At 37.6% G+C, this 26,569-nt stretch overlaps 1 protein-coding gene across 1 annotated transcript in view; it reads left to right on the top strand.

The window, feature by feature from the left end:
* The window catches only part of LOC139737095 (testin-like), a 245,014-nt gene that overhangs the window by 180,060 nt on the left and 38,385 nt on the right, over positions 1-26,569 (top strand). The window contains exons 3-5 of the mRNA XM_071647771.1: positions 4,073-4,253; positions 8,193-8,429; positions 9,632-9,850. Coding sequence (XP_071503872.1) covers positions 4,073-4,253; positions 8,193-8,429; positions 9,632-9,850 — 637 coding nt within the window. The remainder of the gene's footprint in view (positions 1-4,072; positions 4,254-8,192; positions 8,430-9,631; positions 9,851-26,569) is intronic.

Here is a 26,569-nt window from a genome sequence, read left to right as displayed (position 1 = left end):
AGTTAGAGTCACTGGTGTGCATGCACAGCAAAGAAGACAGAGTGTACCAAGTTCCTGTTGTGAGTGTTCAGGGGAAGAAGAAATTTCTAAATTTAAGTGGGAAGTTTGCAGTTACACTGGCAAAACTTCAAGATTTTAAACTTCTTGATCTTTTGCCAGTGTGACCATGGCTGGTAATGATGTATGTGAGCAAGTCCATCTGCGAGGTGTTACCCCTTGAAAAACAAATTCCAATCAGAGATATATTTGACATCTATTATTTCTATATGTATAGATTATTATTATATGTGTGTGTGTGTTAGTAATAATGATAAGAATAGTAATTTTGAATTCATATTGCACAGTTACTACAAGAATGTGTACTCAACTGCGCATAGCAATGTACTATAATCAAAAGAAATGAAAAACAAACAGTTCGATAAACAAATGGCAGAAATTCTTCAATAGAAATCCTACAACGTATTTTATATCTTACAAATTACATGTTAATATTGTATATTAAACATTTGTTTACTTATGTATTTATATATTTATTTATTCATTGATTCATTCATTTATTCATTTATCTATCTATCTGTCTTTTATTCATTTATATATTTATCTATCTATCTATTCATTCATTCATTTATTTATGTGAGTATTTATTTATTCATATGTATTTGTCCAGGGTGTGTGTGGAGAGAGAGAGAGACATTGATACTGTTTGGTTTTGGTTTTGGCATGTAAGTGAATTCTTCTCCAAAATTTGAAAGAGAAGTTTCTGTAAAATTAGTACTGTACCTCTGGATGATCAAATACTTTACTTTTTTCTCAAAATTTGCATGACTTGTGTGAAGCTATGTTAGTACATGCAGTCCCTCAGAATATGAAATAGATTTTAGTCTCCAACAAACCACTAAGTTTGTTCTCATCAAAATTGAATTCTTTATATCTTTACTTTTATTTAGTTATATTTCTTTAGTAACCCATGATGCCTACATCATGGGTTACAGAAAAGACCATTTATTTGCCATGTTGAGACTGCAAGCCAAAATTACCATATCTCCAACTACAGATGAAATAGAATGAAATAGTACAGAGCATGCCATTCTAGGAGGGATTCAAAGTTTATTTGATGAAAATCGGTTGTGGAATGGCTGAGATGTCCAAAAACAAAGTAAAACAAAGCGTTCATGATAAAAGGTGGGACCCACCTTAGAAATCTGAAGTTAGGTCTCAACCAAAACTATAAGATTCCTTTAATGTATGTAGTTCAGACAAACTTGTGTAGGTTTTCTACACAAGATGATCTGATTTTGGCAAAAGATCTGCAAGTGCATGCTGAAACATGATGTCTCAACTACAGAGGGCGCTCTTCTCCTAGAAGAGATGTTCACGTACAGTTCTATTAGAGTAGTGTGTGAAATGTGCCCAGTAATAAAGGCAGTAAGTTTATGTCTTGCTGCTTGGTATAGTGTGGTCACCTTACTGCTCTGTTTTTAAGTGCTGTGGATTTCAAGTAAATCTGAGAGGTAATTCTTTGTACCAGGTATACAATCCTACCTTGGGCCAAGTTGTTTGATCCCAGAAATTATGAAAGTAACAGATACAGGTGAATTCATGATAATGAACTTGAAATTTCATGTTTGTGACATATTTTTGCTTGCATCAATTGAAGTCACATATTGATTAATGTTTTATGATAATCAGATGTCTGAATAAGCTTTATGTTTTGTATACTATGAATGCTAAAATCTAATCTGATCCTTGTTTGGATTCTCTGTCATATCCAAGAGGATAAATACAGATGATTGTATTCAGTGAACAATTCCCAAAATGAAAAATGCCTATAGACCATTAAAATGTACATTCATCAATCAGTAGTAGGCCCTACCACTCTTTTTCTTTTTTAGCTCACCTGAGCCAAAGGCTCAAGTGAGCTATTGCGATCGCTCTTCGTCCGTCGTCCGTCGTGCGTCGTGCATAAACTTTTTACATTTTCATCTTCTTCTTGAGAACCCCTTGACTGATTTTCACCAAACTTGGCAGGTAGCATCCCTAGGGGGATAGGATCTCAATATGTTCAAGTGGGCACCATACCCCACCTGGGAGGCCCACAGAGGGGCCCAAACCCCCCCCCCAAAATTAAGGAATCTTAAAAAATCTTCTTTTCTACAACCAGAAGTGATAGAGCTAAGTTAATACTATGAATTAGTACATTGATGACTGTAGTTTCAAGTTTGTTCATGGCGGAATCAGGGGTGCCCCCCTTGGGACCCAGGGGAGGGGGGTGAAGAGGGGTCCTAATGTGGCCCAAATTGTACATTTTCATCTTTTTCTTGATAACCCTATCACAAATTTTCACCAAACTTGGCAGGTAGCATCCCCAGGGGGATAGAATCTCAATTCCATCAAATGGGCATCATGCCCCACCTGGGGGCCCCAGGGGGCCTAAATTTGGACCAGAATTGTAAATTTTCATCTTTTTCTTGAAAACCCTATCAAAAATTTTTACAAAACTTGGCAGGTAGCATCCCTAGGGGGATAGAATCTCAATTCAATCAAATGGGCACCATGCCCCACCTGGGGCCTCAGGGGGTCTTACCCCCCCCCCCCCCCCCTTCCTGTAAGGAATCTTTACTGATTTTCTCTGGAACCAGAAGTGATTGAGCTAATTTGATACAATGAGTCAGTATATTGATGACTGTTGTTTCAAGTTTGTTCATGGGAAAATCAGGGGTGCCCTACCCCCCCCCCCCCCCTTGGGACCCAAGGAAGCGGGATGGGATGGGGGGGGGGGGTCCAAATGCGTGTCTTAATTTTCATCTTCTTGCTGAAAACGACATAATGGATTTTCACCAAACTTGGCAATTAGCATTCCCATGGGGATAAGATTTCAAAGTGTTGGAATGGGCACCATGCTTTCCTTTGGGGCCCCAGGGGGTCCAAACCTCCTAAATTAATGAATATTCAATAATATTTTTCTCTAGTTCTAATCAAAAGTGATAGGGCTTAAAGTCTTTTTCCCCAAGCTGCATAATCCAACATTCTATAAAGTACGGTGTACATGGTAGGTATTTTTTACCAGTGTGATGGAATATGTAAATGGACTCCATGCCCCCACTCTCAAAGCTACCCCTACCATAATAAGTTTCCAGTGTTCTCAGGTAAGAGTCTGCAAGAATGCATGGAAGGTGAACTTGCGATTCTCAGGTGAGCACGTGACCCCCGGGTCTCTTGTTTTAACTGTGTTTTATAATTTATGGTCAAACCTGTTATAAGATTTAATATGGAAGATCCTGCTGATGTGGATACTGAATACATGATGTGTCTAAACTTGTGCCCTGAACATTCTGTAAAAAGAATCCAGTTTTGAGATGGGAGAGTGAATAGTCCCTTGAAATACTCGTAGGGTCGCTCAAGCAAAGAATCCTCATTGTGGATTTGAAAAGGCATGCGTAATTTTGAGATGTATGAAGTAGTCAGTGGTAATTATTTTGTAAAAAATTGATGAATTCTTGCGTGCAGCAAAAAAAAAAAAACAAAACACAGAGGAAATAATCATCTTTATAGGTATGAAGAGGTCCGTGAGTGGTAATTTAACCTGATGAGGACAAGTCCCAAATATACTTGGGCATTTGTCAATGGGAAATGCGTGTTGTAGCAAAATCAGTCCGTCCTCAACGGGTTGATATAATGTGCAAAATTATCACCATGTGTAGTACAGGTGTACATGTATGTGTGTAGAAACTTAGTTTTTTCTGGAATCTATGACTTTCCTTCTACTCACTGTATTTTCAGTTGTTTGAAGCATTTAGAGGGTTCACCCTGTGGTATTTGAAGTCATAGATCTTCTTGTAATAAAAAGATTACAGGTATTCTTGTAATTCAAAGATTACAGGTATTCTTGTAATACAAAGATTACAGGTATTTATTAATTCATTCAACATTACATCATGGCAATCACTTTATTGCCATTCTGTCTGAACCACATTTGTGACATGACCCCATTTCCATCCAAAATTTCTTCATATTCTGTCGATGATGTAAACTGCCACTCAGCTGTCTTGACGTTCTTTCTCTCTGCCGGCAGGAGTACATGTGCATCTTGCCACTGCAGCCGAGATGAACATGACCTCATCCATGACAACCTGGTTACCGTCTTCGAGAGATTAAATCTTCCGATTGAGGACCATGCTCAGCTTCAGAGGACCAAGGAGAAGGCTCTGGCTCTGGGCTACTCATGGGTCCCCAATGGACTCTCTGTCTCCAAGGTAAGCCCCTCCCTTGGTTCCAAAAGTAGTTGAACCTCCATTAACCCGTTGAGGACGAGTCCTAAGTATACTCGGGCAAGTATCTGTGGGAAATGCTTGTTGCAGCAAAATCAGTCCGTCCTCAATGGGTTAATAGTCATTTGTGATTCTCATATATAAAGGGACATGATTACGAGGACTAAACTATACAGTCCACAGGGGCGGATCCAGGAATTCTGCAAAGGGGGGGGGGGGGGGGCAACTAATATTTCCGGTGCCACTTCCAGGTTTTGTTTCATTTTTTATGCCTCCGCCACGTAGTGGTGCCGGAGGCATTATGTTTTCGGGTTGTCCGTCCGTCCGTCCGTACGTACGTCCGTCCACGTCCGTACGTACGTCGTACGTACGTCCGTACGTACGTCGTTTTCGTTTACGCGATAACTTGAGTAATATTTACTGGAATTTTACCAAACTTGGTCCAAGTATGAAGTATGATGGGGCAATGATTTGATTAGATTTTAGGTGAAATCGGCAAAAGGTCAAAGGTCAAAGGTCAAGGTCAAATCATGAAATTTATCCGTTTACGCGATAACTCAAGACTGTATGGAGCAAATTTCACCAAACTTTGTTGGAGGATGATGTATGATGGGACAATTACTTGATTAGTTTTTCAGAGAAATCGGACGGAGGTCAAAGGTCAAAGATCAAGGTCAAATCCTAAAATTTATCTGTTTACGTGATAACTCAAAACTGGATGAAGCAGCTTTCACCAAACTTGGTCCAAGGATGATGTATGATGGGACAATTAGTTAAGTAGATTTTAGTGACATTGACAAGAGGTCAAAGGTCAAAAGGTCAAGGTCAAATGCTAAAAATGTTGCTATTTCCCCATATCTATGCAATACCCGCAGTTATTTTCTTGAAACTTAGTGTAGACATGTACTACTGCATAAATATTTCCAGAGAGAGTTTCATGTCATAAGGTCAAAGGTCAAAAGGTCAAAGGTTAGGTGAAAATGTTGCAATATCACATTTCTCACAAATGGTTCAATGTATCTTCATGGAACTTGGTACATATGCATGTACTGACTGGCAGGGATTATCTAGGGAATTTAGGGGTCATGGGTCAATAGTCAGGGGTCAAAGGTCAAGGTCAACTCCTCAAAATGTTACTATTTCCCTCATATACTAGTCCTATACTATAATACTCGAAGTTGTTGTTGTTGTCGCGGCCTTATGTATTTCCTGTTTTATTTCGGCGTTGCTGGTTTCTCTATCTCCTCCCGAGCCGTCGGCTCCGGGCAGTTGCGACCGGTGCCGTCGGCCGCAGGAGAGTATCCTACATCGAATGGCGCGGGTTTCGTCCCCTCTCCGCCTCCGTGTCGACGTCGAGGACGAAAAAGAAAAATTAATTAGCTACATGCATAATGCATTTTTGTGCGTGACGAAAGAGCCGAGCGTTTCAATATTCACGGAACCTGCGCTGGCCTCCTGCTTTCTCGATCTTCCATCTTTTAGCTTGCAGAGACACTGGGGGATACTAAAGATGATGGTGCAGCGAAATTTCTGACATCTTCCGGCGGACGCGCACGCACACACACAATGTACCTCGCAGAACTCTATACACACTCTACACTGTGTGTATATAGTTCTGTGATGTACCTTTGCCTCCGCCTGTTACGTGTACTGAATGTATTGACGATGGTTACACGAATCTGTGTGTGCGTGATATGGACTACAAGGGCATTTACGTACAGTTCGCCATTATTGGCGTCCCCAAATGAAAACAACGAACGTTGGTTATGTAATTGTATTTTGCACAACTGCAGACTACTATATGCAGCTCAGGTACGTCATTTAGTTTGCTCGCCGTTTGCTCTCAAGTCCGGTGTCATTGTACGCAGACTGTTTAGGACGCGGCTAAATATATTTGCCGATCGTACCCTTACATATCAGATTACACGGGCAGCTGTGTCCATTCGTTTACTGCAGAGCTGCTGTAATCATACATATTCATAAGATGAGCGGACGTAGAGGAAAACCTCGCTTTGCCGACCGCCTATTTTTAAAATTGCAAGTGGAAATTGAATGTGTGGTTCTATGGTCTATCAAACCAAGTTTTGGTGACAAAAAAAAGAGGGAGCAAATGAAGACGAATGCAGTGATGTATATATTCTTCTTTCTTCCATAACATGGGAAAATATTAAAGAAAAAAAATACAAGGTCGTGAGAACCTACTCCCACGGGTGCCTATTAAACCTGATGACTATGATCTCCCCCTCCCCAAATAATAATAATAATAATAATAATAATAATAATAATAATAATAATAATAATAATAATGATAAGGATAATGATTATAATGATATAATAATAACAATAATAGGAGCAATAATTGTAGGCCTAATATTAATTATGATAATGTACAATCTGAAGCAGATGTAGTTCTATATTGATATGATATATCAAGCCAAGTTTTGGTGATTAAAAACAACAGGGAGGGAGCAAAATTATGAAGACGAAAATATCTTATTTTTCTCTCATAACGTGGGGAAAAGAAACATGAAAAAAAAAACACAAAACAAACCGAGGCCTTGAGACCAGCCGTGGATTCCCGCGGGTGCCCGCGTGGATGCAAGAGCAGGGGGTAATCAAAGTCATAGTGTTAAAATCTTCCCGTTTCGACGGGAACAACCTGTGGGCAGAACTTTCGGGGAATCTCATTTGCGTTTTTGGTAATTTTTCCCTGAATGTTTTTGTTTTTTGCCCTGCGGAGGTGGAAATGTGTGTGTGCGTGAGGGGGGGGAGGGGTGAGGGGCAACAAGACAACTGTTGGACTTCAACGGGTGCAAATAACCCCTCGAAACTCAAGTTCTATAATAAAAGCAAGTAGTGGCGGGAATGATCCCTACCAATTAATGGACCGGATCGCCTGGCATATACTACAAAAATGTATTATAAAATTTCTGGGAAGGGTGGTCATTTAGAAGACAGCACAATTAACGAAAGAATGAGAAGACTCTTCTTTTTATTTCTTCAATAAAAATGTGCAAAATCGTATTATGAGAAAAAAAATAAAACCCCTCAGACCCGTGGATTTCCACGGTTGCTGCTAGTATATGCAATAATTGCATTATTAGTTTTAAAATTTAATATATGTACATGTATTACTTAATGGAGATTCTCTTGGAAGTTTCCAGTCAGAAGGTCAAAGGTCAAAGGTTAAGGGTCAAAGGTTAGGTTTAAATGAAAAAAAAAGATATATTTTGTACTGTAATTACACTCTTTCTTCATACCTTGAAAATTATACTTAATGCATAAACTTATAATAAGGTCGGTCAGAAGTCAAGTAAAAATTTTCAATTCCCCAAATATGTGTACCTGTACTCTTTAATAGACAATTATAGCAAACCCAGTTCGTGGAAAGTGAACATTCAAGATATTTCTGATAAACCTGTTATTTCGATATTTTGCCAGTTATGTGAAACTGTCATCACACATTGTGAAGACATTGTACTATACACCTATTGGGAGAATCATGCATTATGGCGGAGGCATCAGTCGCCGTAGCGACATTTCTAGTTTTCTTTTTATTTCTTTTGTTTTTAACAAAAAAAGGGGGGCTCGCGCCGGTTGCGCCCCCCTCTAGATCTGCCACTGGTCCAGAAATCACTACTCAACACTTACTCTCGTGCTTCAGAACTTTGAAATTAGATAGTGATATGATCACTCTACCAGAAAACACCCAAGGCCCTGAATGTATAGCTTGAGGCCTGCAGGAAAGTTGACCCATGTAATAATCTACTGTATGGTGGGTTTGGTGATGTAGGATCGCATTTCATTTTCTTGTTCCTTCCCACTTGACCTGTATTACAAGAACATACATACTTAAAATTGCAGACAATTTAGAGTATACATGGATAGTCAGGTTGAATGAATATGGAATCCTTTGCTCCACAGATAGAGGAATTCATGAACTCGTTACCAAACAACCAAATTCCTAGACTGCACACCCCTGGTGAGAAGTACCGTGACCGTCAGCTGATCATCCAGATTCCAAAGAAGGATGTCTCTGAAGAGTACTGTCATTTCCTTGGAGAGGCTGCCTCCAATGATAGCTTCAGTCAGTTCCTGGAACTCCGAGATGAGACGGCCTTTGGCGTTGGGAAGGTCAAAGACTATTTGCCTCAGGACATGGTGAGAATGTTTGTTCATGTTTGTCAAACAGTCAGTGAGTCATATACACACCAATGTCTTTTACCTCCATTCCACAAAGGGAAGAACTTCCGAAAACCGTAAAAATTGATAGATCTTTCAATGATCTTTTAGTGAACTTTTCAATCATCTCTGAGGACTTCCATGATCTCATAGTGAACTTTGTGTTCTCCATGGTATCCAAAAATGTTTGAAATGGTTCATAATAGTCTTTCAGCTGTGTTTCAAGAAATTAGTCTTTCAGTGGTCTTTCAGGGATCTATCAAGGTGCACTTAATAGTCTTTCAATCATTTTTTGATAGTCTCATGAATTGCCACATTTTGGAGAAGATCACACAGAGATCACAGAGAGATCATTGAGGGATCATTGAAAGACTAGTCTGTCAGAGATATGGATCAATCTCTCGAAGATCTCAGGGAGTATCTCAGATGATCTTTCAGTGATCTCTTAATTATCTTATTGGTCTCTTCATGAACATACAGCAGTCTTCAAGTTCTATCAGAGATCTCTGAGAACTTTGCTGGAAAACTACTATACAGTCTTTCAATGATCTCCCAAATTTTTTGAGAGCCATTGCACACAGGCACTATTTTTATTAAGTCTTGGAGACTGCTGAGGGATCTTACCAATTTTGGGTCTGTTGGTGGTGGTCGCCCAAGGGTGTCTGTTATATGGAATGGGGGTTTTATCAACTAAGTATTCAGAGGGATTCATTTGCAAAAAGAGAGGTGGAATTCTCTTGGAATTATGATAATACTGATATTGATATTCTATCTGAAAATGCAAGGTCTCTTTTACTGTGATCACTTTCTGGATTTTTTTTTTTCAAATAAGCTTTACAGGTTATCTGATCATTACACAAGTCATTTCATATTGTCTTAATTTTGCAAGAATCATACGGAAGAGGGAGAGTCATGCCAAAAATAAAGATTTATACCAAAGTTAAAGACTCATACCAAAGATGGCCTCCTGAAAGCTGATGATTCTTAGGTTGACTGTATACTTGTATTGTAGCTTTCTGTGACCTGATACTTAACCTTGTCACCACCAGTTACCACAAAATGTGCACAAACTATTTTTTATCTCATTCTGGGAATGATATGAGTTAATGTGTTCCACTCCATCATGGGAAAGATTGAACTGAACGGAATTGGTCAGTGTAGATTTTTTTTTTTTAATTTAGGAATGCTTCAAGTGTGGAGGGGAGATTGAGGCTGGAGAGATTGGTATCTTTGTGGACAAGATGGAGGATGAGTCATGCTGCTGGCATCCCTTCTGCTTCACCTGTAACACCTGTGAGGAGCTATTGGTAGACAACAGCTACTTCTACCGGGAAGGACAGATCTACTGCGAAAGACACTACGCAGAACTCATCATGCCCAGATGTGCCTCATGTGACGAGGTGAGTTTATACTGATGTTTCTGTGAAGACCATTTTCTGCATCATGTATATCAAAGTGTCATTATGAGAGAATTCATTTGGATGGCATGGTAAGTTCATGCTGACAACATGAAGCTTGAGGTTTGATCATGTACATTCAGCAGTAGCATATCCCTCATAAACCATTTTCCTCAATGTAGCAGAATCTAACCATGATGTTCACACTAAGAACGACTTTGGTGTTTGAACAATAGGAAAATCTCATTGTCTTATTTGTTTCCAGGATTTGTCACATTAAAAAAGATTGAAATCTGATGTTGGATAACATTTACTTGTTGTAGGTACATGCATTTTTGTATGCAGTAAGTTATAGATAATCTTTGTTGAGATATTGATCTAGTCTTTGACACTTTTACATTGAGTGTAAGTCTCTAACAATCACAGGGGATGCAGGACCTGTCCTGTAAGTATGTGGAGACAAAGTCTGTGGTTAGTTATGATATATAACAGTGAGGTTGATGAAGAAAACTTGGACTGGCAGCCAGACGACCCCTTCATTTGTTCAGATGCAGTGTTGCATTCTTATATAGGCATATACCTACTGCCCAAACAGTTTAGTAGCATGACAGTACCTGTATGTTGTGTGGAATAGATTGTGGTATGCTGCCCTCTTGTGTCAGTAGTCTGCCATAGTTTAGCGGAGGCTGTGCCGTGGAGTAACATTTCTCTCAGTCTCGGTGCTACCCGTCCAAGGTACCTGCATCATCCTTTATGTAAATTCCAGTAGCAATTAATAAAGAGAGATGTCAAAAGTTTTCACGATGCATGTTAAATGTTAAGTGAGTTTATTCGAGCAATTAGAATTTTTTTTTTAATGCACATGATATTTATAGATAGCAAATCTATACAGAAACCATCATTCATCAACAACAACAAAAATAGAAAGGGAAACTTGCTTAATAGATGTTAGATGAACTATCTCCCTCGTACATCACCATATCTTGTGAACATTACATGATCAGTTTCTATGCATATGAAACCAATAAAGATGACAGATCTACCAGAATAATACAGAGGAATCATCTTACTGGAGATTTAATGGTATAATGAGCCTGTGGTGTTTCTCAGTAGAGGTCAAAAGAATTTTCAATTGTTCAGAATGATCCCTGTATAGTCATGGGAAACAAAGGGTCAGAAAAACAAGTGAGAAAAAAGATATTGTGTCTCCTACAAGATTAAATGAAAAAGGCATCATTGCACATGTGTACTATGGAAGGGAATAGACCTGTATTAGGTTTGAGGAGAGACAGTTCACAACCATATTACAGATCTATTTTTCCCGTATGGAAAATCATATCGGAATTTGACTTCTCCCCATTTTAAGGGTATTTAAGCAGATATAACCGTAATGATTTTCAGAATTTGTTTATAATATAATCAAAGATGTTGCTCAACTAACCATTTAGTAGAGAAACTGTCTTTCATTTTCTTTTCTTTTTTTAGTTAGTTTTCAATGCTGCAACTTTACTGATTTGTGACTCCCTTTCCTCTCTTGGATATTATTTACATTAGCATTTTGTTATTAGCTGACACTCAGGAGTCAATATTTAAATAACTCCACCAATTTTAGCCAAATCACATGCCTAGTTGCATCTTTTGGTTTCCTCTACTGACAGCTGGGTATTCCCCAAGTCCCTTAGACCAGAAACCTTCTTAGGGTGTTTTCCATCTTGCTTCAGCCAGTGTGTGTAGATTGGATCACCTGACAAACACCTCTCCTTCCCATGTGGGATGAGGCTACGTCAGACTACATCACTCCTTGCTTCACTATTATTAGAGCATCCCAACATCACCCCTCCATGGAGTAGCTGCTAATTGAGCATTCACTCAAGATGTAGTTAGAGGTGTTAAAAGATGAGAGGTGTTATGGGGAAAATATCCTAAAGTGTGTTTCATCATGTGACAGTTGAGCCCCTTTTACATTGCTGTCAGGAGTACATTTCTGTGTCATAGGGAGCAAAATTCCTAAAGTGTGGTACATCATGTGATGTTTGAGCCCCTTTTACACTGCTGTTAGTAGTATTTTTTCTGTGTCTTTTCCAATTTTGAAAATATTATTTTATCAACTTTTGTCAGCCACATTAGTTGCCCTGCTATATGAGGAATAATTCATTGTGAATACTAAGGTGTGTGTGTGTGTCAGCTGAAAGGAAGATAAGATACAAGAGTCACTGTCCAATGACTGCAATAATCATTGATTTTCTTCTTTTTTGAGGGAGCATATGAATACTTCTGTGGTCAGAATACATGAGACATCCAGGTTTCTGAATAGTGTAATAGGTGTTATTTTTGCGAGGGCTTAATTTTAGGAAATTTCGCAAATCACTGTTGGGTTGCAAATTCAACAACATGCAAAGATATGGCCACATGCTTTTGTATGAAATTAGTGCACTTATGATAGTCTAAGCATCAAATCACAAGAGCAAACTAGAAGATATCTGTGATCTCCTGATACACAATATAACAAATTATACAGTATCTGCTTTGTGACTTTGTGGTTATATACTATATGTGTCTTGACATGGATTTTTAAAGCACATCATGTGAAACAAATGGTAGTGTATGATTGAATTCAATGGCACGTGGTCATAGAATTTCTCCCCTTTTCTCTGTCACTGAAATGACATAGTCACATTCTCATTTATTGATGTAATGTAGAGGTGTATTCAAGTGTGAACCATTTCCTCAGCTGGTGTAGTGGCAAGGTGTTTCCAGGGTGTAGACATCTGCTTGGTTATGACACAGCTGTGTGCTTTCAAAGCTGTTTTTATTACACTGTTGGGATGTGGAATGTGGAATGATTTATTAAGGTATCTACACTCCACATCATTGGTGCCAGACCCCTTGCTGCCATAGTGTACAATCTGATAGACAGTTATTATCGATGATCTCTATACACTATACTCAGTGAGGGCATACATCATGCTGTGTTACAACTGATAGCCTAAATTTGATGAAACTGTCACATAACTGGAGATGTAGACAGACATATGAGAGTTTTCAGTCATAAAGTAGAATGTTTTACAATGTATGTCAGCAAACCAGTCAAGGTACCACATGCTCTTTTTGGACAAAACAGAATTCATTGTATTGACCTCATATGACCAATAAAGTACTGGTATCATCGTGTACTTTATAGCCTTCAAGTGTATATAAGTGTGTAAGCATTCATTTGTTATGAATGCCTTTCTTACTTGAGAGCTACAAAAAAAAGAATTAAGAGCCAGAAGATTTAATTCCCTCCAAACCATTCAGATGTTATTATTTCATACAAACTCCCAAAGTTAATAGGTTAATAGTCTGAAGAAAATAGTCCCACCTTGCTAATTATGATTAGATGTAAAGTTTCATAAGTGATAAGTTTGTATGTTAAGTATCAAAAAGAGAAAAAAATAGATAAAACCATAATGATAAAAATAGACAAGACACTACCATGTGATATATCCACAGTAAGATGATTTCAGTGCTGCAGAGCTTTGAGAACTACCTGTACTATCCTTACTTCTCTTCGCACATGGAGCTGCCAAAAGGTTGACAACTACAACTTCCAGCAAACCCTTTTGAAACATATTCAACTCCATTAGCAGCAATTGATAGCCCCCTGTGAAGTAGGCCAGTCTACTCTTGTGACACACTGTGCTAACACACTGGTCTCATTCCAAGGCATGCTAAGTTTACTTCATTGACTCAGTGCACAGGTGCAATGGCATATGGATGGGTTGATTACAATCAAGTATTAAGAAGCAGTCTCAAATAGAAAACTCTCACTTGCATCTGCACTGAAAGACAATGTGCAGTTCTTTCTTTTTTTCAAAAAGTAAATGATGCTCACTGTCATGGAAACTGTTGAGTGGAATGAAATAAAATGAAATAATGGAGGCAAGAGGGGAATATATCACTAGAGGTAAATCAGGTACACATGTCAAGAACAAAACCAGTGAAAGTTTGTATGAAAGGTGCATCTCTATCACATGATCATCAAAACTACTGTACTGCAGTACTGCTGCATTCATACCTTTACTATATTCAAATTTAACATGTTTTTCTGGACTGCATGTGTCTTTATTGTCTGGTTTTTCTATGGACAAGGAAGTTAACCTCTTACTGGTAAAGGACTAATGCAGTGTCTAATAGATGAAGTGTGCTACGTCATATATTTCTTATCACTCAACTGCAGAGCATTTGTAAAAGGCATGGTTACTCTTGAGAGAATCAACCACAAGGGGGAATGTATGATTGGTGTGATATGTCTCAGGCTGTGTATCAGTGAAACTTGGGATATGCTCTTCTCTTCAAGTCTGTTAAGGCAGGATATGCCATGAAGGGCCTGGTGATTGCTTACAGACATCCTCTTACTGGTAGCATTCTCTGCTCCCTGAGGGCAACAAACAAATTAACTGCATTATGTACCACTGCTGAAGTATATACATTCATATTTGAAATGGGAACACAAAATTGAACTTGTCATCTGAATACTTATAAAAGAATGTATAGCAGGATACTGTCATTTTCTTTTTAAGATTTTAGCTACCATTATTATTATCATTATTGTATATATATATATATATATATATATATATATATATATATATATATTTTTTTTTTATTATTTTTTTTTTTTATCAAATAAGCTTTTCAGATTATTTCAAAAGGATGCTATATACTAACAGTGTAGTTTGGGAAAGGATTGTATAGACAAACCACATCTTAGTATTCTTGTCTTTGGATTTTAGTAAAGCCTGTAAAGCCTACTGATCATTACAGCTGGAATGGTTGTGTGTTGTATTGAGCAGAATCATGTTAAATTCTCTCTGTCTGTCTGCATGTGGTTTACAAGTGCTACATTTCCAAAACTGTTAAGCCAAATCGGATATGTTAACCTGATAGGCCTCAGCCATTGTTGTCTAGTTTCATAGCTTACTTAGATAATGAAGGTTTTGTGCAAAAGATGTGAATTGAAATTGATATCTTTTTGTGTGTAACGGCACACCCATATAGGTTTACTCCTCTATATAATGTCTTTCATACATTTACATGCAAAGTTGAAATGAAATCAAGGGCTTTCTTGCTAGATATTAATATGTCTTGATTTACTTTTCTGTATGGGCTTGTACATCTTAAACATTGTGCAAAGCTTAGTTTGCCAAATAAGTAGTTCAAGGTATTTATATATATCTCATTAACAAACAGCATGTGAAATGACTACACAGCCCAGTGGAATATCTTAAACTTCTTGAAGTCATGAGCAAAGTGAAAATCTGAGTGTCCACATCACTCCATGGGCTCACATGCATTGCTTTTACCATTATTGTAAATGCAGAAATTTTTGCAGGACATTAATTTTCGTGTTATTCATGCTACTCCTGGCTAGTATGAATTCTAAAACCCACAAAGATATCTTCACAATTTTCTGTGCACATTATGAATGGGTTGTACAAATTTAAGAACCCCCGAATAAGTTTTTGAGCCGCTCAACACGAAAAATTGATCGTTCAAAAATGTTGACATTTACAATATCTCATTTAGAGCTATTAAGCAGCATTGTCAAGGGTTACCATCATTGGGTTCAGGGCCAAACAAACTCTTCAGAGTAATGTGCTAGTCATAGATTTGTGATTACGATAGACTCTTTAAATGAAGGTTAATAAGGCATCAATTATTCATCATTGGTAGGGCTTCTTCTCTTCACCTCTAGGTTCCTAGGCCCTGCTTATAAACACTACCTACTTGTCTCCTCTACTTGCTTCTCTGACGTCATCAGCACCCTTCCCTCTCATCACGTCTGTCAAATCCAGTTTACTTTGAACTTCTTCAAAATCCAATATAGCTGCAACAATGAGGACACTGAAGAAGTGACATAAATTCCATCTCTGTTGTCATCCTGTCATCATCATTATCATTAGTATCAGCATCATAGCCACTTTTTAATACTATCTAAGTTTCCTCATTAATATCATCTGTGGAAAAAATGTATTTGGGATCAGGTGTAAAATTTGTGGTTCACCAGTTTTCATTCAGTGAGCTACCCCCACCCTCAAACACCTGCACTGTTTTGTTCAATAACTATTTAAATCATGATAATTAATTGTACCATGTAGCACGTGTCAAAATGACAGTCAAAGGGGGGGGGGGGTCAGGATCTGAAAATGTTGCCACAACTTTGTTGTTGTTAGTGTTACAGAGACTTAGAAAAAGATTAGGATTTATTCAGGCTTTTGGAAAACTGGTGGTTTAGTCTGATATAGGAAAGAAAATCACCCTCATACCAGGGTGGGGCTAGCCAAGTAAAGATCAATGACTTGGGTCAGGCCATCTACCAATATTCTTCCTTTCATCTTCATAGTGACTTTTTAAAGCCATGCCTACATGACAGACAATATTACAAGTGTATATTTAGGCTGGTCCTTCCATGTTCATGTTCTATTTACAGAAAGTAATATTCGTTTCCCATCACATATCTTTAAAGTAGATCGTTTATGATTGCATATAACAAAAAGAAATATAAAATTGGTGCCAATAACTTTTACATACACTGCAGAGTTAGGAATATTCACCTAGCTGATACAGCCTAACTCTATATTGTGAAACATGTTTTCTATGGAACAAGTGAGGAAAGAGACTAGAGGTAGAGACTAACTGTCAGCCCCTAGGACAGACTCTGGCTTGACACTGCACTCCTTCCTGCTTGTCTCCTTTGCACACGACACTGCTTTCGTGACAGTCTGTGGAGAAGGTTGGTGGAATATACAGCTGCAGGATGGCTTTTACCAAAGGACTGAAGGAGAAGAGTTTGGTGTGCAAAAAACTCTGGTGTATCAAGCCAGGATGTAGAGAAAATGTGAGCTGGAAACTGAAACTGAGTTGTCTGACCAGCCAGCCAACCAGCCTACACACGTCTCAAGTCTGGTTGCTGTGTCGAGTCGTAGACCCCTGCACTTTGTCTGTCTGATTAACACTGTGGAGCTGAGAAGTTTTGACAAGGTCCTAGCAACAGGGACAGATATTCTGGACCAAAGTGGATGTACTTGAACAGGTTCTTGTCATCTCTTCTTGGTGAGTCTTTAAAGTGTGAGGAGTTTAGACTTTGTGATGCAAGAAAAAAAAAATCATAAAGCATCGCTAAATTAGGCCCTAGTGTTTACCAGGTTTATGCAGCATCCCAAAATGTTGTAAGTCATTTAGCGCCAATTCAAGGAAAAAAGAGGCTGACAAAATAATCTTGCAGAATGACAGAACTTCATATGAAACTATTTTGACCTAACCCTTGCAAGCAGATAATGACTACCCCCTAGGATGTGGAGATAATGCACATAGGGGTAGCTAGGAGTACTGAACAGGGAACAAATTACAAAAAAAGTGATCAGTAATTCACGTAATTTGATACGACCAGTCCTCTACCCAGTCTTCTTTTTGTATAATTAAAGTAAGGGACTGACTGAAAAGACACATTTTACTCAGAGAAATGTATCCTACAGATCTGAGGACCTAGAGTAGGGGTGACAGAAATGTGAGGATACTTTACCAAATATCTTTTCTCTCTTTCTGCCTTACTTTTCTACTGTCAACAAGTGAATGAACCACAAAACAAACTTTTAATCACTGTCCACTTTATACGTTTAATCACTGTCCACTTTATACGTTTAGTCCTGTCACACCCTGGATACATTTATTGTAGTGCGAAATTTGTACCATTAAAACATCCCATCCACAGCCACATAGATACATATTCATCAATTTCAGATACACAATGAAACTGTAAATGTGATGGCAAGGAAAAGTATTACAGAGCTTGTGATTTCAGTTTATGGTAGCGATATGTAAAGTACACGTTACACATTCAAAAAGCAAACTGCAAGTGATGACATCTGTACATAGCATCTTGAAAGCAATGCTACAGAGGGTTCTCAGTGTAGCAAAGGAATAGATGTAACCACTGTAGCCGATCAGTAAGATAGCCTCCCCCTACTCCGTCTCCCCCTCTCCAGTTTGGAACCACAGAACTGGAGAAGAGGTTTTACTGATCTTGATGTCCATAATCTTAACCAGGGCACAAAGCAAACTGAATGTATGTGCTTCAGTTAAGTTTATTTAGTGATGAAGGGGCCCATTACTGCCTTTGAGAAAATCAGACTGTATTACCTTATTAAAGAAGAAAGACTGTGGAAGAGGAAGTGATAGAGTGGCATCAGTTGACCACAGGCTGGGATGAAGTTTGTCCCTCTGGTGTCATTATACTCACCATCAGCTCATGACTCATTATGTCATCAAAGACCAGCTGACCCTTTGAGAGCTAGTCATCTGACTCCTCGCTTTAAGTAGTTGCCTGAGAGTAAAGTATTCACAGGATATCCTTTACAATGTCATGGTGGGATCACAACTATCAACTATATGGCAGATCACTTAATTGAAATTCAAAGCTCAGGGGCTGTGGTGGTATGATCTACACCAGCAAACACTGGTACCCATGTGTGCCCAAGACTGTCAACAACCTTGCTGTGATTTATCACTGCCATGTAAGACACACTTTATTCACAATTGACAAAATGATGATAGTTTATCATGTGTGAGGAGAAGGAAAATGGGATTATTCAACTGGTGGAGATTTGTCCTTGAGAAGCAAATCCTGCAGTTGAGATGGGGTAGAATTTAGACATTCAAACATTTGTTGTGGAAAGAAGGTAGTGTTTTAAGTCTTCTTGTAAAGAGTAGTTTGCAAACCTGTTACCAGTTTTGATGTATCTGTCATATACCTGTTTTAGAAAAATAATAGGCTGGCAAACTATTTTATTATTACATTTCCTTAAGACATCAGAATCAATCAAATTACATATATGATTGCAACAGAATCATTATTTCATGAAAACATCAAATGTAGTACTAGTATATTTTCATAACTTTCTGACTTTTAGTCCAAGTATATTGATACTTCTACCATTTTCATTGGTGATTTTACACTGACATAAAGTTGTGCAGAATATTTAGTGTCATTTGTCTTTTCTTTTGAAATTTAGTGTCTCAATATTGTGGAGATCTTGCTGACATAATCAAAGTGTAAAACTTCTTTTATAGCTCCTTGATGACTGTGTGCAGTATTTTGTTGCAAGGCTTTTGAAGTTTTCCCTAGGGTCAAGGCTGAAACATATCCTCACTCTGTAGGGTGGCTGTACTATTTAGTTGCTCAAATTGCAGCATTTCTTTGTTTCATACTGTAACTCATAAAGACAATCAGTAAAGCATTGTGCATTTCCAAACCATATATCACTGTATGGCATGGATGTTTATCTACAATCTGAAGACTGGCATTATCCCAGAACTAATTGTTATGGTCAGTCATATTTTTTCTTCATCATCAAAGTAAAAGTAAAAGCTATAAGACATGGTGCTACAAACATAAAATGGTACAAACCTATTTTGCTGGTGGTCATCACTTGTAATGAACAGGTATTTGTGTTAAAGGGGTCAGGTATGTTAATGACATCAATATCAAGTGGGTCTTACACCCCTCTCTTCTAATGATGTTGCAATCTCATACTCAGCCCAACCCATCCATGTAAAGTCACACCTTCAGATCTTTCAAGTAGCAGTAGATTGATTTCATAGTTTGTCGCAGGTGTAAGTCAGAGTTACACTGGTAACTGATCACATCCAATGAGTGAGGCTTTAACTTGTAAATACATCCAGGGTCAAGCAATGTACAGTATAACCAAGGAACTTTTGGAAGCTCCTTAGTATAACCCAATGGAATACAAGGTACATGTAAGGATATAATGTTTATCCATCATTTTCTCTTGCAAGCATTTTAAGTACTATTACATGTTTGATCCTTCTTCTGTGCAAGAATGTTGAGATCACATAGCATGTTATTTTGGGGGTTTTTCTGAAGAGAATACACTCACAGAGATTTCCACAAGGTACTCGGTACAGCAAATTTTAGTTTTTTTTAATCCCATTTGCAATTACTAGGACAATACAACTGAACCACACTATACTGACAGTATTCTTGTTTACAAATTTTATCATTGGTTTTCATGCCAGAAATAGTTTGAGTGTATCAATCTTGCTATCAAATATTGTCACATAAGAATACAATTTCAAGTGTGCATGATTAAAGATTTATTTTCATAACTAATGCCTTAGGACAGGAAAGTCACTTTGTGTACTTAAAATAATCTATTTTTATGTGCTGAGGCAGCAACCTGTTTTGCATGACCCATCAATTATCATCAAATTTACTTAGATTGAGTATGCCAAAATACATGTATAAATAATGATTATGCCTTGTTATGAAAACAAGTGAAAATAAGATCTCAGTTTTGGTTGGATCACTTTTATTTCACATGTATTTTTTCTCAATTTTTTGATGTGGTATTTCATTTTTTATTGTCTAAATGTGTTTATCCACTCTCCTTGTTTTATAACCACTGATTATCCTGGGCTTACAGTTAAACTAGTGTGCTTTCATGTGTGTCCCATCATATTTCTCTAGTATTTGCACAACCTGAACCATTACCATTATGATTATTGTATACATGTATTTCAAATGTATTTATCTGAAGCAGTGCATTTTGCATTTGGAAATTTACATCCAAAGCAGGCTTAAAAGTTCAGCCATGTCAGCAATGTAATACATTGGGCCTCATACATAGTGAAAAGGTTATAAAGGTGTATGGAAATAATGTATTTCTTATCATCTTTATTTAAAAAGTGGATAGAATGTCCCAACTTTATAATTTGTTAATTGTGCATCAATCTCAAATTATGAAGCACTGAAATAATATACATTGACTAATCATTACCATTAGTACAATCCACACAAATAAGTTTTCTGGTCTAGTGGTAGAATTAACCTGTTTTATCCATCCTTTATCTCTCCTCAAATTATAAATCATTGTTGATGGAATATAATGAGTGATAATAGTTTTATAGCTACAATTGTAGCTCACAGAGTTTTGACCTGGATCAATTAACATGTATCCCAATCTCAGTTAGAAAGTGGTTTTTTTTTTTCTCTCTCCATCCCTCTTTATGCATTTATAGGTATATGAGTTCTTTTGAGTAACTTAATTTACCAGCATTTTCATGGGTTAACTGCAGAAAATTTCACTCTTTAAGGGATATTTAGTTGTAAGCTGTGATTTTTTTTCATAACATATTTACACTGGTTCATGAAAGAGCTCTTGAAACTAAGTGCTAAAATTAGTTTTGTACTCTATTGTTCACACAATTGCTGCATTCACACACAGGAAGTATCGGTTCTTGCATTGCAATGTTAAAATCAATTGTATTTGCCACTGTTTACACAAGCGCCCCCCCCCCCAAAAAAAAAAAAAAGAAGAAGAAGAAAGAAATCACTTGGCTGTTAATGAAACACTTTGAATGTGAAGACTGCGCATGCCTGAACAATGACAGTAACATGACCCCACACACTGGAGCATGTAGACCTATGTGTGGTGAGTTACAGCATTAGATTTGAAGAAATTAATGGTTTCTTGGCATGCCACTCATACACGCCACACAAATCATATCATGAGAGCTTAAAGGACAAGTCCACCTTCATAGACATGTGGATTGCGTGAGTGCAGCAGTATTAGTAGAACACATCATTGAGAATTTGAGGAAAATCGGATAATCTGTTCAAAAGTTATACATTTTTAACGTTTCTGGGCAGTCACTGCTGGATGAGAAGACAACTACAGCTTGTGATATCACATGTGTATAACGATATAAAGAAAATATAAAGAAAATTCAACATATTTTTACATTCCTCGCTTAATAAAAGGTCACCTAACTTGCCTCTTTCAGAAGGCAAGGGGAATAATATTACCCTTCACATATGTCAGTTACAAGTCAGGGAAATGTACACTTTTTTTCAATAAGTGAAATTTTGTGAAATTCTCTTTATATTTTCCTTCTCTCATTGTGTGCATGTGACATCATACACTGTAGTAGTCTTGTCATCCAGCAGTGACTGCGCAGATACTTTAGAAATTCCTAACTTTTAAACGGATTGTCAGATTTTCCCCAAATGTTCTCTGATATGTTCTATTAATATCTATGCATTCACTCAATCCACATGTATAGGAAGGTAAGCTTGTCCTTTAAAAGATAGGGGGACCAATTTTTACATCTCAGTGTGTATTGTTAGAACTAGTGACTTTTTGTGTCCATACCAAAGAATTAAACATTTTGCATTAAGTAGCACAAATGGATTTTTTTTAAATGGCCAAATAATTATATATGTGCATGAATACAACAGCTACCATCTCAAAACTCATTCTGCTGCATGCGAAGTATTTTAAATCTCCAAACTGTGCATGCCTAAATAAAGTGACCAGTAGGCCTACATGGCAAGCTCTCTTACTGGGGCTTAGTGTGGGAAGTTGAACCATGGATGCAAAAGTTCAGCTTTCTAGTCATATGCTGTTCAAATTCATTGCAAAAGGCAAGTTATTGTCAGGTTTAAAAAATAAAATAATAAGTAGATGGATCAACTTGTGCAGATTGCGATAGTAGGTTATTTTACTGTGTCCACACACACACACACACACACACACACACACACACACACACACAAAATATTTGGGTTTTGCATCACATTTCCAAACCATTTTAATCTCTTTTTCTATGTGAATGTGACTGCAATTTTGGGGATGTTTCCCTTCCTCCTCCTGGGAAATAACTGAGAGAGACAAATGCAAGAAGGGAGATGGTGATGCTAACTCACAGACTGTCCACCAGACCCTGCCTCTAGCCAGTGTGTGAATCTAAACAATGGAAAGGGGCCTCAGTGTGTATATCTAACCTTCAGGTTGGCTGTGTGTGGAGGTATGCACTGACAAGCAGCCAGGCATGTAATAGATTTGTATGTTGTGTTGGTGTGATGTATGAGAGATCAAGTGAAACCAGGTAAATGTCATCAGATCAGACGTGAGTTCTCCTAATGTAGGTTGTGTGCTCTAAAACACTAGATGACTTTCTACCATGTAGTACACTGTGCCACTCTGCTTCTCACCCTTCCTGAGATTATACCTTGTCAAGATTTCAGGCTTCTGTTGACATTTCTAGGTAAGTGTTGTAACTACCCACCTGGGCTGTTTTCATTCATACATCCTAACAAACCTACCTCATTATGAATGCAGATAGAAAGTGAAAGTTTACTTGCATTCTTTGTGTGGAACAGACAGTGACCGGACTATGTCTTCAGTTCAGTGTGATCCAGGAAAGTCTCTGTAATTTAAACAAATAAACTGTTGTAACTCTTGTAGCATTGGCTTGTGTATATTTAGCTGGCTGCTGTTGTGCCTTTATGTTTCAGTGAACCTTTTATATTCCTTTTAATACACATATATTATTACTTTCATCCCACAAATCTAATGAAGTTGTCAATACCAATTTACTTGGCTGTGCTATACAAGTTCAATGTAAGATCGTAGAGCACTCTTTACAGAAAGAGTAAATATACCCATTACTTGGTTAAACAACTCTTTTATAATACATTGGACCAAAATTTTTCAGATAATCAAGGAAAGTAGTTTGTTTGGCCAGCATTTCAAATTGATCATGTCTGCTTGGTGTATTGTGGTATATGCTCCTTTGCCAATCTTATGAATCTAGATGAAAAGAGATGTTGTTCCACATCTAGTGGGGGGGGGGGGGGGGGGGGGGGGGGTGGGGATGGGGGAGAGAGAGAGAAATTGAATGATTTGAATGGATAGCCTTAACATTTTTTTGCTCTTTTTTTTTTTTTTTAGATTAGTGGCATTTTAATGTCAAGTATTATTATTGCATGCAAGTCGCATGGTCTTTTACTATTGTGATACAATATGACACCTAGACCCATTTGCATTACGTAAGAGTGGAGGTTGCTTGGAACAGATAGCAGCTAATTGTGATATATTAGTTACAGAATATGAACATAATAGCAACAACTTATACAGTAGTTTGTAAAATGAAAGGATGTATTGATATAGCCAATACTATGAATAACAGTGAACATATTTTGTCAGAATATATGTAACAAATGTAGACTTTGAAAATGAAGTGTATATCGTTACTTCTGTTACATTAATCATGTACCTTGGTTGATCTGTCATATACTAACTTTATCTTCCGTCCAAAAGAATTTGACAGTCGTCCATTTGAACTGAATTGAATCCTGTCAGATTTTTACCTTCGAGTCTTTTTTTAGTGCACATAGTAATATTCTATATGTGACAGTTTCAGTGCCATTCAGCCATCACTGATGTATATCATCTTACTTCCTCATATGTCACACATGGCCTAAGGTGTATAGTCAGCATCATGGGTTTTGTGTATTATTAAAGGAATTTAATATTTGTTTACTTGTTTATTTTTTCCATACTGGGTATAGGGAGAACAAATCATGATGGTCTCTATTTGGTAATAAATGCAAGCAAACCAACTACAGAGAGCAATGATGAATGGGAAAATCCCTCGTATTACTTATGTAACTTATTTCTATATATGGAAATGTGACAGATAGTAATATTAAATGGTCTACATACTGGGTTGTGATTGGTCATAATGCAGCAAGGATCGAAATCATTCCATTACATACATGTGGAGATATCATATTGGGTAATATGATTCCAATTGAATACTCAACTGGCTACCAACTAGGCAAGAATGATATGATGTATATTTATGTACTTCATAGAAATGGACAAATATTACCTTGTCTATCATGTAATATAACATTTGCCAGTCCCTTAGAGTTACATTCTCCCCTTGAGAAAATACTTTATTTTCCCTCTGCACTCTGCACTTCATGAAGATATTATCTCTTGGGATGATATGACTTCCAAAGGGATGACAAGTGTTATATTACACCTCTAGAATGACAATATCTGTATGAAAGAGCATGTTTCATTTTGTAATTGCAAAGAATATTGGCACTCAGTGCAAACTTGAAGCATTTTTGTGGGCATTTTTGGTTGTTCTGCTTTTGAAAGTATTTTTGTGTTTATTTATAGTGGATGGCGATGGGGCTCTGTGGGGTAGTTTGCTTATAAAAAGGACAAATGCTTTCATCCTGCATTTCAGAAACCTGAAATTATACTATATTTGTCTGGGTGATTCAAAATCTTTAAAGTCCAAGATATATATATCTGGTTTAGCATATGTCTGCCATATGACCACTCATTATGCAGGTGTGTAACACTAACTCAGCCTCTCTCTTAGGTGAGTTCCTTTGCCAGTATATTGAGCCATTTGAGTTTATCGCCATACATTTCTTGTTGGTTGGGTTTCCTATGTAGTGTTTAAGCAATCATTCATCAGAAGTATTGACACAACATTTACTCAGAATGGGAGCAGTCTATGGTTACTGTGAGTCTATCCCACATTGTCCAATTGTTTACAAAACAAACCGCAAGAATTGCCGATTTCACAGTTCAGGTGCAAACGTGCCTGAGAGGAATTCTGTAGGTTGTGCTTCAATGAACATTGTTCTCACAGTGGGTCCCATAAGTGTTAGCTGTTGAACAATCACTGCAGAAACAAAACAAAACAAAAAAGTCCACACTGCACAAAAATAGTAAATAAAGTGAATAAGCCTGGCTTCATGCCACTGTGATTGGATTGGTGTCTTAGGGAGTGAATTACCCACACTGTCCTAACATTCATCACAAAATGTACATATCTCATGACAAAGTAGGTCTATTTACTTCTTACCTCTTCCTCTGACTGACTATATCAAGGCAAATCTAAAATGAAAGTACAAAGGAGGCCTATCGTCTGACATGTACCGTGTGATGTCAGATCTAGCTATTGTCTTGGAAACTTTTTTGTTCTAAAATTTTGATGGAATGGTAGTTTGACTTTGAGGCTTTCTCTGAGTCACAGTTCTGAGAAAGAGGGCACTCCCCCACAAAGTCTTCCAGTAGACACCATGACCCTGTGTGGGGGTGGCATGTGAAGTAAGGAAATATCACTCTGGGCTGTCAGCTTTCAGTGCTAGCTGGACTCCTGTGTTGTAGTTGAGAGTTTGAGAATTATACAACTTGCCTCATTGCTTTGAGGGGTAGTAAGGAGAGTGGATATGAAGATTTTGTGCTGATCCTTGACTAAAAAGGGAATTCATTTGTCTGGGAGATTATCCAAGTTTTTGTCTTCTCTGAGAAGTCTATAGAACTTCAACTGAAATTTGGACACAAAAGGTAAGGCTAGGGAAAGTTATTTTCTCTTCTCCCACAGAAACTCTGACTTTGTGGATTTTTTATCTGTGATACACAATGAATCTGTTGCTCTCAAAAAGATTTTATTTTTCCTCAAAACCCTGCATGTCAAAATTGCATGTGTATGGTCCTTTGTTTTTGTTTATGTTGTTGCACTAGCACTTTGTAAGTACTCTTATAGCATTAATGGCTGAAAGAAAGTTTTAAAAAAATACGTAGATGACAGTAATTAATGTCAAATAACATGTATTCAACATTGCACTGATTATCGTGGTTCATAGTAGGCTATGAATATAGCATCCTTGAGTTAAGTATTGTGATATGTTGTATGTTGCAGGGCTACAATTCCAATTGAAAATGAGTAGTAAAGAAATATGTTGTGTATGGCCAATGGGAATTAGGAGGCTTACATGGGAACTGGTGCAAAATGATGGTATCAACTGCCCCCCCCCCCCCCCACAACAACAAAAAAATCATTTACCGC

Source organism: Diadema antillarum, unplaced genomic scaffold, assembly GCF_040938485.1.
Source record: "Diadema antillarum isolate AM-2024a unplaced genomic scaffold, OU_Dant_1.0 seq00000682_RagTag, whole genome shotgun sequence".
In the NCBI taxonomy this organism is placed as follows: domain Eukaryota; kingdom Metazoa; phylum Echinodermata; class Echinoidea; order Diadematoida; family Diadematidae; genus Diadema; species Diadema antillarum.
The sequence above is the reverse complement of the archived record's forward strand: the minus strand, read 5'-3'. Positions and strand labels throughout refer to the sequence as shown.